The 14,986-nt window shown below is 51.4% G+C and overlaps 1 protein-coding gene across 1 annotated transcript in view; it reads left to right on the top strand.

Moving 5' to 3' along the window:
- Nucleotides 1-14,986, top strand: part of PDE4A (phosphodiesterase 4A, cAMP-specific) — a 46,213-nt gene that overhangs the window by 9,321 nt on the left and 21,906 nt on the right. The window contains exon 2 of the mRNA XM_006898842.1: nt 13,319-13,513. Within this exon, the coding sequence (XP_006898904.1) occupies nt 13,319-13,513 (195 nt within the window). The remainder of the gene's footprint in view (nt 1-13,318; nt 13,514-14,986) is intronic.

The following is a 14,986-nucleotide window of genomic DNA, read 5'->3' on the forward strand; positions in this document are numbered from 1 at the left end:
GGCCGCTTCCCCGGGCTGCAGCGGGCGGCTTTCCCGGCGGCGGCGGCGGCGGAGGACGAGGCATTTCTGCCCGGGACCCCGGGTCTGTGCGCACCCCGCCGCGCGCACTCGCCGCCCGCCTCGCCGGTCTTCTTCCCCAGCCCGTCCCCAACTTTGCGCAGACGCCTTCGGCTGTACCGTAGCTTCCAGGATTTCAGCCGCCAGGCTTGGGCAGGGTAAGTGGCCGTGGGCTCGAGTCTCCCCTGGCCACGGAGCCAAGGGGTGGGGGGGTGCCTCTGAGCCTGGTTCTCCCCGACTTCACTTTTCAACCACCGTCATATGACAGCGATACAAATCATCCTCGCCGCCAGGGTTGCCGTGGCGACATCTGATAGGGCATGCATGCAGTAGGTGCTCAATAATCGCTGCCTCGCTACCACTTCCTGTGCCAAGCTGACGCTGCTGGCGCGCTTTAGGGAAACCAGGTGGACCTGCCAACCTGGGTGCACGGACAAAATGTTCCGTTCTGCGTCCCTCAGTCGTGTGACCTGTGAAATGGGCCAGCGGTACCCTCTGGGTGTTAGTTACCCCGGTGCACCGGGCACGGAGGGCAGATGGAAGTTCCCCTCTCTGCCACACGAGGGGGGTGGGCTGCAGGGGGAGGAAGCCTGGGGGTGAGGGGCCTAGAGGCCACATCCGGCCTAGCTTCCCTATGTCTGTTTATCCTAGTAGGCACCCGGTGATGGGCAGGGGGCCATCAGAAAGGGCCAGCTCCCTCCCTCCCCCTCGCCTTGCCTGGGCCACCCCCCTCCCCCAGCTCGCCTCTTTGGGCCCCCAGTTCTGGTGCACAAGACTGGGAAAGGACACTGAGGGATGGGGCCCAGCCAGCACCTGGACAAGGGTAGGTGGGGGAAGGAGAGGAGAAGTGGAGGTGTCTGGGAGCCCCGTGGAGTGTCCGGGAGGGTGTGTAGAGTGGAAAACTGCGTCTCTATCCCTGTCGCTCTGTATATCGGTGTCTCTGTCCCTGTGCCCCTGGCCCTGTTTCTCCCCATCTTTCCCCCCAACATCCGCCGCCCCTCCCCCGAGTTTTGTCACTGGGCTTCGCACCGGGCCTGGGAGGCCTGCTCCCCCGGGGCGCCTGGCGTTTGGAGCCCTCCAGCGGGCCCAGTTCGACGTCAGGCTGGAGAGGCGTGGCCAGGGCGGGGTGGTGAGTGGGGGGCTGGGCCAGAGCCCTGGGGAGACGGAGCCCTGGGTGCCCGGAGGCTGCAGGGGGGCGGGAGGTGTGCATGAGCGTGGGACCCGCAGAGCCCGATGGGGGGCGGGCGGGCAGGCAAGGAGCCCGCCCCAGCCCTGGGGACGCCTGGACGCCCGGGGCCGTCCCTGGGGGGGTCACCGAGAGGGCGGAGGCAGCGACGGTGGCAGCGGCCACAGACACCGCAAGCTGGCGAGCAGTGCACGCCACACCATCGCGGGGCGGTCCTCATGTGCGCCCCCACAGCATTTGGCCCCCATGCGCTCAGGTGCAGCATCCCGGCCACGGCCCCCCGCCCTGGCACTGTCCCCCGCGGTCCCTGAGCCTTTGGTCCACTTCTCCTTCAGCGATGAGGACACCCGTCGGCACTTGCCAGGGAGATCCATCAGGTGGGTGGCCTCCCACCACTTCCATTCTCTTGGAGCCATGAGGTTTCTGACTGCGTCAGGGGGTGGGGGCAGAGGGAGACCCAAACCCACTTTGGAGGAGTCCACCAAGTGGCTTCCCGCACCTGGCCAGAGCTCCACCCCCTTCCCCAATCCTAACAGTCTTGTTGCTGCAGGGGGGGGCTGCCTGAAGGTGGCTGCCGGCCTGGGTGCTGGAGCCCTGGCCTGTCCTCCCTGCCCCAGGTGGGATTCCCTCCGGCTCCTGTACCCTGAAACCTGGACGCCAGCACTCACCCTGGCAGCAAGTACGGTGTCCAGCGTCACTTGGGCTTCACTCCCGGACCATGGGCCTGGAGCCAGGTCCTCTTGCCCTTCGCGCTCCCTTCCCCCTGGGCCTGCCAGGCTGAAAACCGAGCTGAGTGGGGGGAGGGAGGGAGGCGGGGCAGTCCCTGTCCTTCTGGGGGGTATTTAGAAGCAGCTGGGTCAGAGAGAAGTGGCCTTTACACTTCCAGAACTCAGGGATCCCCAGCCTTGTCCCGGTACCAGTCCTCCAGAGGCATGAACTCAACAGAGGCTCAACACCCCCCCACCCCAGTAACTGGGGCCACCTGGTGTGGACCATCCTAGGTGGTCCCTTAGTGGGGGCACAGCCTTGCACTCATAGGGTGCTACCCACAGGGGCACCCGCTGGCAGCCACATGTGGCCAGGCCCACATTTACCCTTAAGTCTGACAGCGACCACCTGCACGCAGATCCACACAGGTACACGTATGACATGGGACAGGCAGTGACGGTCCCAGTACCTGTGCACGGGTACGGTTTCACCAAGTTCCACGGGCTCAGTCATGCACAGATCCACCTAGACCTTCCACCCACTCCAGCAGAGACACGTCCACACAGACGCCTGGGAGCACCAGACTGGTCACACAGACACCCCCTCTCACGTCCACAGACACTCAGCATCACACAACACCTGGGGGGGGGCGCCTTGGTACCCAGACCTAGACAATCCCCCCCTGCCCCCACCCCCAACACCACAAACTCATGTATATCCAGCCCTGCAAACAGCTGGGTCACCTGGCACCACATGCCTGCTTGCCTGGCAGGCACACACCGACACCCGCCCGCAACCTCCCAATGACCTTCACAAGGCAAATGCCAGGCGTCTCTACGAAGGCTGCCTGGCACCTCCTCCGAGGGAGTCAGGTGGGGGGGGGCAGGGAGTTGGGGAAAGACTGACACCCAGAGATTCAGAACTCAGCGTTGGCAGTCTGGCTGCCTGCACTCAAAGCTTGCCTCCACCACTAGCCACGTTGTTGAGTTTCTGTGTGCCTCAGTTTCTCGCCCTGGAAAATGGGCTGTCGCTGTGTATTCACTGCACACGACTTTCAGTAGCAGTTGGCTACTTGTTTTTTTGGTTTTGTTTTTTTTTTTTTCAATCAGCTGTGACTGGTCCCCTTTCCCTGCTCCCCTTTCCCTGCCACTCCGTACTTGTTTGTTTCCCATCGGCCCCAGCACCCAGCGTCCCCAAGGCCTCCTTGCATTCTGGTGGCACAGTCCTCTAGGGTCTCAGATGGGCAGAGCTGGTGGTTCCATGGGGAGTGGTGAGCAGCTTCACCTACGTGGATGTCACAGGTCAGTCTGCCCGAGGGGGATTCTTGGGAAGGTCATTTTGCCTCTCGGATGGCATGTCAGGACCTGTACATCTCTGGGGTCACCTCCAGCATAACCTGAACAATGACAAGTCAAGGAGTGGTCTGATTCTAGCTTCTACAGCTCCGGGTGTGATTTTGGGGGTGATCAGGGTACAGTTCACCAGCCCTAGCCTCCCTCCCACTCCTCATTGGTGGCCCAGGGGACACCTGCTCCTGGAAGCACAAACAGCAGGCCCCAGGGGCTGCCTCTTCCCGGCCTGGCCTCTGGGCTCCTGCTTGCGCAGAGCAGAGGCCCCTCGAGGCCGGGGAAGCTGCCGGGCAGTGTCAGCTGCACAACCTCTTGGGCCTGACTTCACCCTTCCTGATGTGTAGCTTTGGTTCTTGGGGCGGGTGTGTGTAGGGGGTGGGGGTCCTATCCCATGCCCTGTGGAAGTCAGGATCCTGAAAATCCAAGGTGGCCCCAGTGAGGGGCAGGTCATAGTTCTCAAGCAGCAAGGCCACCAACCCCTGGTCATTTTCTGTGCCTTGGTTTCCTCATCAAGTCATAAGTGCTTGGTGGCAAGCAAAAGTGGGTTAAAGTCTATACAGAGCAACTGACTAGATAGATGTTTCCTCCCAGTGAAGGCTGGGAGGGCCTGGAAAAAACGGGACAGCTTTGTTTTCCTGGATCCATAGTTTCCCGTCGTTGACAGGGTGTAGTCTTACTACTTTTCTATTACTTGTTTTAGTGGAAAACATTTGCATTTTCCTTCTCTGGCAGGTTTCTCCCTTACACAGATTCTGGCTTGCCTAGGTTTTACTGTTTGGATACCTGTTATTGTTGTGTATTGGCAAGTCAGAATCGGCCCATAGCTGACCGTCCAGCGGGTTTTCAGAACCATTGAGTTGCCAGGAGAAGATTGCTCATCTTTCTCCCGTGGAGCAGAGCACCTGGGTGAATTTGAACCGCTTGCCTTTGGGTTGAGAGCACAGCTCCTTTACCACTAGGCCACCGGAGCTCCCTTTGCACTCCTGGATGGATTTAACTTGGCCCCAAGCCCACAGCAGGCGCTCAGTCAATGGGCCTGATCATCAAAGGCCCCCCTGGCTGATGACCTGTGAGTGGTTATTATCCTGAGAGTGTTTTTAAAATTTAAAATTCTTGATGATTCTTGGGTGGAGGTGCCTCATGCCTCCGTGTCTCCTTTTGCAAAGTACTTTTCTCTAATAAACCTTTTTTTCCTTGCTTTTGTGGAAAAACATAGGCTCCTGTTTTGTTATTCTTAACAGGAGACAGAACCCACATTCAAAGAGTGTGCTGGAGACATTTTCTTGGTGACCATATTTAGAGAGATTGAAGCCGGAATGCTCCTTGGAGTCAAGGATTCTGAAGCTTCATCTGACATACTTGGGGCATGTTGCAAGGAGGGACTGGTCCTTGGAGAGGGACATCATGTTTGGGAGAGGGGAGGGACGGTGCAGGAGAGGAAGACCCTCGACGAGATGGCTCGATTGTGATTGGAGTGGTGGGAATGAGTGTGTCAGAGACAGTGAGGTTGGCACAGGATAGAGCAGCGTTTAGGGCTGTTGTACAGAGGATCGCTATGAGTTGAAAGTGACTCAACGGCTTATAACAACAACAGTCGAGGAGAAAAGGTAGACATGCAAATAGAAGCTATTTGGGGGGGGTAGTAGCAATAGGGGAAGGGAGCTCTGGCAGCCTAGTGACAAGAAGCTACACTGTAGTCCCAGAGGCACACGGTTCAAATCCACCAGATACTCTGCTGGAGAAGGAGGGACAGTCTCTCAGATTTTATTTGACTGGGCGCGCGCGCACACACACACACACCCACCCACCCACCCAGAAGGGGAGTTAAATGTTTTTTAGAAAATCTTTCCAGAATTAAGATATAAAAATTCACACTTTATAGTAGAAAATTCTGTGAGTTTTGACTCGTGTATAGCGCCATGTAACCACCATCACTGGCTTTTCTCTTATTAAAATTCACTTACAACTCATCCAGATTGGCTTGTGTATCAGTAGTTCATTCCTTGTTATTGTTGGACTGCGAGATCTCTCTTACAGTCGTCGAGATCTGTAACATTTTTTTTTAATGGAACCAGGTTATGTTTATCAGTTGATATACATAGGTACATGATAGGTTGTTTCCAAGTTTTGGTGATTGTGAATTGAGCTGCCATACACATTTACATATGACTTTTTATATGAACAAATACTTGGGTTTGTTGTCGTCGTTGTTATGTGCCGTCGAGTCACCTGTGACCCTTAGCGGCCCTAAGTACAGCAGCTCTACACCTCACCCTGTCCTCAGCCAGTCTCACTGACTCCGACACACCAACTCCAATTGCCCCAGTTACTGTATCAATCCGTCTCATCCAGGGTCTTCCTCTCTGGCGCTGTTCCTCCACCCTTCCAAGCATGATGTCCTCCTCCAAGGATTGGTCTCTCTCCTGGCCACGTGCTCACAGTATGTGAGACGGAGCTTCAAAATCCTAGCCTCCAAGAAGAAAGTTGGTTTCACCCTCTCCAAGACAGAACTATTTGTTTTCTTGGCGGTCCATGTTATATTCAAGACTCTTCTCCAGCACCATAACTCGAAGTCATCAATTCTTCTTCTGTCATCCTTTGTCATTGTCCAGTCTCTGACACATAGCAAGTAATTGTGAAGACCGTGGCCTGGATTAGGTTCACCTTAGTCTCTAGACTGACATCGTTACTTCATCTTGGTATTCCCAGCAGTGGAATTGCAGACCATTTGGTAAGCACACGTAGGATCCCTGTGAGTCAGACTGGCTCAGTGGCGCCTAATGACAACAGCGTACGACACAGAAGTATATAGTTCTATATATTCAATCCATGTGTTCAAGAAACAATCAGAATAATCTTTTAATACAGATAAATTTATTTACTAATTTATTTATCTACTTATTTGTTACCACATTTACTGAGAGCTCAGAGATGGTAGATATTTCTTCTGCTGTGTTTGACACAGATTTTATAAAAAACCAGAGATGTCATTTCAAGTAATTGTTCTGTTTGTAATAGTATTTATCCAAATTTTTCTTAAAATACATGCTAATAAATGTTTCTATAATTTTGACAAACTAAAAAAAATATATAATACAAATTTTACATTCTTATGTTAAAGTTTCTTTCAGATAAATTTATTTCAGCACTAGCCTCTCAGTTAAACATTTATTCTTTACAAAATAAAATCTTTACAAAAGAATTTTCCTTTTCCTCTGTATTTTTTTTAATGCCAATGTCATAAAACATAAAAGAGGTTGTGGAAGTGTTCAGATTAAAATAGACTAGAGAGACATGAAAAGTAAATTCAATACATGACCCTAGAATTGACTTCATACTGGGTTGGAAGTGAGGGATAAGGCTATAGAAGACATGACTGTGTCATTTATAAAATAAAACCAAAAATTCCCTGTGATACAGATTTGTTAAAATGTTGTATATATAGCTAACTTTATCCTAGTTTATAATTTTACTGTAGTTATTCAGAGAATATACTTATCTTAAGAAATATAAAGTGCTTAGAGAGAAAAGGTAGCAGGAATAAAATATTAATAGATAAATTAGATAATTATTTTTGTGAAATTCTTTTTTTTTTTTTGCACTATTGTTCTATTAACATATACTTTACAGGCAAACTTTGAAAAGCCTTAGTTCCATAGGTGGCTAGAATAATCATGAATCAAGAGTAATAAAAAACAATAGAGTAAAATCTAGTTACATAATCTTCTCTTCTGCATTTCTCTTAACTTCAGAATGAGGATGATAATAGATAGTTCATCTTTTAATCCCTTGAAGTAACTATTTTGTGATCTATGAGGATTGTAGTTACTCTGCATCCTTGGAAACACTTAATATTATCAAGGTATTTGTTGTTGCTGTTGTTTTAAATTTATCCCCGTTAGTATAACAACATTTTTTAGTTTTAACTCACATTTTCCTAAGATATATTAGGGAGCTCTGGTAACCTAGTGATAAGAAGTTGTGCTGCCAACCCAAAGGTAGGTGGTTCGAATCCACCAGCTGCGCTGAGGGAGCATGATGGACCGTTTCTTCCCATGTGGTTTATAGCCTCCAAAAACCTGCTAGAGGGTCAGCTGTGACTTAATGGTGACTCCATGGTGCATAAAAACAACATGGTTATTTGCCATCTGTAAGTTGTGTTTGGTGAGCTTTCTGTTCAAACCCTTTGCGTTTTTATTGTTTGGTTTACTATTGGTTTTCAAGAACTTTTTAAATTTTATTATTACTTTTTGTGTGTATACAATCAAATTGGATTTGACTGGTACAGGAGGAAATTGTCCTTCCTTCTCCAGCAGAGCATCTGGTGGATTCAAACTGCATACCTGTAGGATTGGATTTTCAAGAATTCTTTACATATTCTAGATTCAAGTTCTTTGCCAGGCATTTTCTTCCAGTTTATAGCTTGATTCCCCCCCCCCCTCATTTACTTCTCAGTATCTTTTATTGTGGCTTGAGTGACGCTTTACAAAGCAACTTGTTCTTTATTTAATAAATTGTTCCTACACATTAACAACTTGCGTTATGCAAATGACACAACCCTGCTGGGTGAAACTGAGGACGACCTGAAGCATTTGCTCCAGAAGGTCAAGGACTGCAGCCTTCAATATGGATTGAGGCTCAACATCAAGAAAACAAAGATTTTCACCCCTGGGCCGATTGGCAACATTAGGATATATAGTGAAGAGATTGAGGTTGCTCACAGCTTTAGTTTGCTTGGCTCCACAGTCAACACTCTTGGGACCAGCAGCCAGGAGAACAACAGAAGAATTGCATTGGGAAAGTCTGCTGTCAGGGACCTCTCCAGAGTACTGGAGAGCAATGATGTCAGTCTGGAGACTAAGGTGCACCTGATCCAGACCATAGTCTTCACAATTGCTTGCTATGTGTTACAGAGCTGGACAGTGACTAAGGATGATAGAAAGAAAATAGAAGCCTTTGAGCTGTGGTGCTGGGGAGGATTGTTGAATATACCATGGACTGCCAGGGGAACAAACAGGTTTGTCCTAGAGAGACTGAAGCCAGGCTGCTCCTTGGAGGCAAGGATTCTGAAGCTTCATGTGACATACTTTGGACATGTTGTAAGGAGGGACCAGTCCTTGGAGAGGGATGTCATGCTTGGGATGGTGGAGGGATAGCGCAAGAGAGGAAGACCCTTGATGAGATGGATTGATTCAGTGACCTTCAGGTGGTGGGTGTGTTAGAGACAATAAGGTTGGCACAGGATAGAGGAGGTTTCAGGGCTCTGAGTTGCATGTGACTCAATGGCATATAACAACATTTAAAAATTACATTAATGATAATACCCATGTTCTAACTGCATGGGTCTTCCTGCCTCCTCTCTGTGATTCTCGTTTCCACTAATCCTTCTAGCCTAGCCTTTCCTGACTTCTGAGCTTTGCCCCTGGGCAAGTGCTGGCCTCTTGATCTTGTAGGGTTGATTGTTCTGAGGGGTGAGTTCCTCTCAGGTGTTCTTACTTGCCTTCTGGGTGCGTTCCTGTTGTTCGGGTGAACACTGAGCCACAGGATTCCAGGTGTACAGGGTGACTTAGGACTTGTAGTGTCAAGGGTTCCCTCAGTCTATCAGATCTGTTAGCTGGGCTATTTTTATATGTTTGAGTTTTATTCTGTATCCCCCCCCTTTTCTGTCCAGAACCTTCTATTGTGACTCCTTTTAGAGCGGTGGTAGCCTGGCATGCCCTAGTTCAGGGTCCTCTTCCCAATACCTTTTGCAGGGCAGTAGTTTTACAATATTATTTTTCCCCCCAGTTGATCTCTTTGAGTTGTGGTGTTAGAAAAGAGGAGTGAATGTCCTATGTTGTCATGTGCCATCAAGTCAGAACCAAACCATAGCTGCCTCTCTAGCAGGCTTCAGAGACAGCAGATCACATGGGAGGAGATTGTCCATCCTTCTCCTGAAAATATCCCAGGGGGTTGCCAAAAAAAACCCCCAAACAGATATGTTTTGGGGAAAGTGCAGCCAGAGGGCTGTTTGGAGGCAGCAGTGGCAAAACCTCTCATATTTTGGGCATGTGGCTAAGAGAGGCAATTCCTTGGAAAAGGACATCATCCTTGGAAAGGTCAGCGAAAGAGAGGAAGACCCTCAACGAGATGGACTGACACAGTGACTGTAGCAGTGGGCGTAAGCGTGTTGGACGTGATGCGGTTGGCACAGGACAGGGTTTAGATCTGTTGTTTGTTTGTTTTTAATTTTTTTTATTATGTTTTTGTGTGCGTGTACCCTCAAATCAGATCTGACTGGTACAGGAGGAGATTGTCCCTTCTTCCCCGGCAGAGCATCTGGTGGGTTCGAACCGTGCACCTCTGGGATTGTAGTTGCAGTTCCAGATCTGTTGTTTGTAGGGTCGCTATGAGTCATACTTGACTTGAGGGCCCCTAACAGCAATAGCATTTTCACAGTTAAGGATCCTGGTGGTGTGTAGTGTGTACTCTTACAGGCTGTTAGCTGAAAGGTCACCGGTTTGAATCCACCAATTCCTGTGCTGGAGAAAGACGGGCAGTGAGGACTCGCAACCTCAGAAACCCCTCGGGGAGTCAGCGTGAGTCACAATTGACTCAGTGGCAGTGGGTGGGTAGTTTCCCAGTGTTTTAAAATCCATTTTAGAAATGTGAAATTTTTTGCCTCCAGAAAGTGAGGACTGCTGTTTTCTTGGAAAATCGGAACATCTGGCCGCCTGGGGCCCTTAGCCTTGCCCAGCTTTTTATGTCACAGCTGCCAGCCCCCCGGGACTATCTGGGCTTGCCATCCCTGCCCACGTCGGGATGGGGAAGTGTGGTGGTTGTTGGAGGATGTTGTTGCCAAGCAGTTAACGTTGTGGAGTCTGGAGACGTGCTTAGAGTCCCGCTAACGCTGTGCGACCCGCAGCTGCCTGGTCTCCTCTCTGAGCCCGTTTCCTCGCCCGTCGAATGACACCTGGAACAAGGCTCACTTGCATGGAAGCCGGAGGCTCCGTCTTGGTCTTGAAACATTTTTTCTGTTTCCTTTCTTAGCAGGTGGACCATTCAGATAAATGATTCCTGACAGATAGGAATGGAAAGAAAGGATTCCTGTCCCTCGCCCTCCTGAAGCCCACTGACCAGTCCAGCTTCAATGATGATGTCATCAGAGACCAGAGAGGGCAGGGGTCTTCGTGAGCACATGGCAGGCTCACTTATTCCCACTCTGATCCTGATCTGTCCGTGTCAGCTGCCTTACTGAGTGGCATTCTGCTCCAGGTCCCATCCCAAGCCCTTTACCTGCCTTTATGCTGCCCACCGGGACCACCCAACCTAACAAGGAAGGTAGCAGACGTCCCCATTTGGTGGTTGAAGAAACTGCAGTTAAGCCATCTACCACCGCCCTAGAAAGGGGAGGTGGCCCAGCCCGGGTGTCCCTCCTTCGTCCTAAGGGTCTCTGGTTTGCCAGTTGTCCATTGGCAGGTCCTGCCTGCTCCCTGCCATCCCCCCCAGTAACTGTATCTCTGTCTTGGTTTGTACATCTCTTCAATTTCCCTATGACAGTGGACAAGCTGTTTGTCAAAAACACAACCAGTTCCTGCTTCAGGGCCTTTGCCCGTGCTGTTTCTGCTGCCTTGGGTGCGTGCCCTTCCCGTCCTCCTGATTTGAGACCTTCAGGCCCTGCTCTGATGCCCCCTCCTCAGGGAGTCCTGCCCTGGTCACCACGACTCACACACCCTTCCAGTATCCCCCTCTCCAGCCACCCCTGTTTTAAGTCTTTACGAGGCACCATCCAATTCCTTCACTGAGTCACACAGCAGGTATTTACTGGGTGCCCTCTGTGTGTCAGGCCCTGTCCTAGGCCCTGGGGACTCAGCAGTGGACGAAGCAGACAGCAGTCCCTGCTCCCCGAGCGTAGTTCCAGAAGGGAAGGCAAACATTTGAGAAGATAAGGAAACGAGAGAGTATGTTAGGTGGTGACAGATAGGTTTATTTTTGTTGTTTTCTTTCCAAGGAAAGGGACTATGAAATGTCAGGGTGGGGGTTGCTGTTCTCCGAGGTCTGGTCAGGGAAGAAGGCACCCTGGTGGCACAGTGGGTTAGGTGTTGGATGAAGAAGTCGGCTTTCATAAAGATTTTTTAAATTATGATTGAGTGGAGGCTTACAATTCCTGTGCACTCATTCAACGACCCTTTGCTTTATAACATTAATTTTTGTTGATTAGTTTATCACAGTGTCTCATCAGACCCTGTGTGTTCATTGCCTTTCATTCAATCCATGTGGTTATTAATTTTTACTCCTCTCTCCAGCCTTTCCCATCCCGATTAAACTCCCAAGATTGCTTCTGTGTGGAAGCTTTTCCTTAGCTATTTATTACAGTGGTCTTCTGCCACACCTGCGCTTTAGGAAGTGACTTAACGTGGCTCAGCGAATACCTTGTTCTGGAGTCGCCCAGGTTGTGCAGCGTTTCACGGATTCTTGTTGGCTTTTGAAGTGATGCCCAGTCTGCCACCGTGTGACTGTACCGGTGTTTGTCTAGGAGCTCCTCCACTGGTGGACACCCGGGTTGTTTCCAGCTCTCTGCGACTGTAAATAACGCTGCAGTAAACAGGGTTGATGGTTGTGCGTAGATCTTGCTTCTTTGGAATGTGTCTACTTAGGGGCAGGATGACTGGACCAAACGGCATGTCTCTTCCCGGCTTTCTAAGATGCACAGCCGTAAAGATATCCAGCCTTGGAAGCTTGATGAGAAGTTGTCCTCCAGGGTCACTGTGAGTCACTGTTGATGATGCAGTGGCCGTGGGCTGGGAAGATGGGATGCTGGTGGTGCCCTGGTTAAATCATTCAGATGCTAATTAAAAGATGTCTGTTTGACCTTATCAGTCACACTCTGGGCCTGTAAAGACCTCACAACCTTGGATGCCTCTGCCCTCCAGAAATGACACAGTGGTGTTGAGTTTTGAGTCTTGTTCTTGGTTTTTTAATTTTTTTTTTTTTTTTTTTTTTTTTTGGTTAAGGGAAGAACATGGCTGGAGCAAACCGTCTGTACTTGGCTGGTAATTTAGAGCTTGGGTGGTTCCGACTCACCCAGCAGCAGCACAGAAGTAAGACCTGGCGATCCGCACAGCCAAGAAACCCAGGGCTCCTTCTGCTCTGCAGGGCACAGGGGCCCTCTGAGTCAGAGCCGGCTTGACAGCAGTGCGTTTCGGTTTTCCTGGATCAGGGAAGGCTTCCCTGAGGAGGTGACACTGACGTGGAGGAAATGAGGTTGAAGCCACATAGATATCAAGAACACCTGGAGCGAGAACGTTCCATGCCCCGGCAGCAGCCTGTGCAGAGGTCCTGGGGCTGGAGTGTGTCTGGGATGTCGAGGAGAAGCGGAGTAGGCCACGGAGTGGCTGGAGAGAAGAGGGCAGGAGGGAGAAGAGGGCGGTGTGTGTGTGTGAGAGAGAGAGAGAGACAGAGAGAGAGAGACAGACAGACAGACAGACCCAGGCCAGGAAGGGATGGAGTAGGAGTAAAGCCATCAGACTTTTGCTTTGCATGAGATGGGAGCCCTGGGAAGTTCTGGACAGAGTGGGGATGTGACCTGACTGGGAGCACTGATGGCCTCCTCTGGCCACTGGAGAAGGGGGGACAGGCGGGGTTGCTGGTGGTAAAGGCAGAGACAAGCTCGATCATCCAGGCAGGAGGTGACGGACTGACGGAGCAGAGGGAAAAGGGGGCTGATTCAGAGCCAGTCTAAGATGCAAAGAAAAGAGCAGACCCAAAGAGGACCCCACAGCCTTGGGGGAGCTCTGCTCTTGTGTTAGCCTGTCTCACACCCTTGCCATCTCCCCAAGTGGGGATGTGGTCTGTCCTGCTCAGGCGCTGTGTCCCCGGCGCTTGGCGCTCTCAGGCACCCCATCACTGTGCTCGCTCCCCACCTTGTTTCCCCATGCCCCTGTCTCTCTTGGTTTCTTCTTTCTTGGTCTCCTCACCACCAGCCAGCTCAGCACCCCTGACTCAGCACGCCTGACCACCCCTTTCCTGTCCCTTGCAGCTTCGAGGCAGCAGAGAATGGCCCCACGCCTTCGCCCGGCCGCAGCCCCCTGGACTCGCAGGCGAGCCCAGGCCTCGTGCTGCACGCTGGGGGGGCTTCCAGCCAGCGCCGCGAGTCCTTCCTCTACCGCTCGGACAGCGACTATGACATGTCGCCCAAGACCATGTCCCGGAACTCGTCGGTCACCAGCGAGGCGTGAGCACCCTGCCCTGCCCCTCACCTGTCTGTTCCCTTAGGCACCTCCCCAGCCACCTGGCCTAGCCAAGAGTGTGAGTGCCAACCACCATGCCCGACCCCCTAATACCTGTCTTTCCCAGGGTGGTGAGCTGACCCCAGATTCTGCTTCTGCCACCCATCCTGGGCTCACTTCGTAACACCTAACACACACTCCATCTGTGCTCCCGAAGGTCCCCCCCCCACAGGTGTCCACAGAGTAGAATGTAAGCCCCCTTCATATCTCCATACCCATAGGCTGTCCAGGCCCCACCTCCGTCTGTCAGCTCCAGCAAGGAGGCCATAACCCCCACTCTTGCCCGTCCCTGCCCACTGCCAGCTCAGTGTTTCCACTTTACCTGGGTCTCCTCTCTACTCTCAGCCCTCACAAGGCAGCCCCCCTTCTCATGACCACACTCAGGTGTTGTTGTTATGTGCCGTCGAGTTGCTTGTGACTCATAGCGACCCTATGTACAACAGCCCTCAACTCTGCTCTGTCCTGTGCCAATCGCACTGTCTCTGACGCTCCCATCCCGATTATCCCAGTCACTGAATCAATCCACCTCATAGAGGGCCTTCCCCTCCTGCGCTGTCCCTCCACCCTCCCAAGCATGATGTCCTTCTCCAAGGACCAGTCTCTCCTCACAACATGTCCAAAGTAAGTTAGACGGAGCCTCAGAATCCTTGCCTCCAAGGAGCCACCCGGTTTAACCCTTTCCAGGACGAATCTGTTTGTTTTCCTAGCAGTCCATGATATTCTCAATACTCTTCTCCAGCACTTCAGCTCAAAGGCATCACTTCTCCTTCTATCCTCCTTGGTCATTGTCCAACTCTCTGATGCATAACAAGTGATTGGGAAGACCATGGCCTGTATCAGACGCACCTTAGTCTCCAGAGAGACACCATTGCTCTTCAGTACTTTGGAGAGGTCCCTAACAGCAGACTTTCCCATGGCAATGCGCCTTTTAATTTCCTGGCTGCTGGTGCCAAGACTGTTGACTATGGAGCCAAGCAAAGTAAAGCTGTGTACAATCTCAATCTCTTCACCATCCATCCTGATGCTGCCAATTGGTCCAGTGGTGAGAATCTTTGTCTTCTTGACATTGAGCCTCAATACATATTGGGAGGCTGCAGTCCTTGACCCTCTGCAGCAGTTGCTTCAGAGCCTCTTCAGTTTCGGCAAGCAGGGTTGTGTCATCTGCATAATGCAGATTGTTGATAAATCGTCCATTTTAAAATGTTTATCCTTTCTCTCCTGTGGAGCTGCTGGTAGATTTGAACCGTGTGCCTTTGGGATTGCAGTGCACGTTCTTAACCGCTAGGCCACCAGAGCTCTCTGAACACACTCATACTTGCTCAGTTCCAGCCTCTCCCACGGGGTGGCATCTCCATGCCCTGAGGTGTCCACCTCAACCTGCAGCTCCCCTGCTGTCCTCCCAGGTACCCGTCTGCCCA

The sequence above is a fragment of the Elephantulus edwardii genome, unplaced genomic scaffold, assembly GCF_000299155.1.
Source record: "Elephantulus edwardii isolate Elephantulus edwardi_28Jun2011 unplaced genomic scaffold, EleEdw1.0 scaffold00237, whole genome shotgun sequence".
In the NCBI taxonomy this organism is placed as follows: Eukaryota; Metazoa; Chordata; class Mammalia; order Macroscelidea; family Macroscelididae; genus Elephantulus; species Elephantulus edwardii.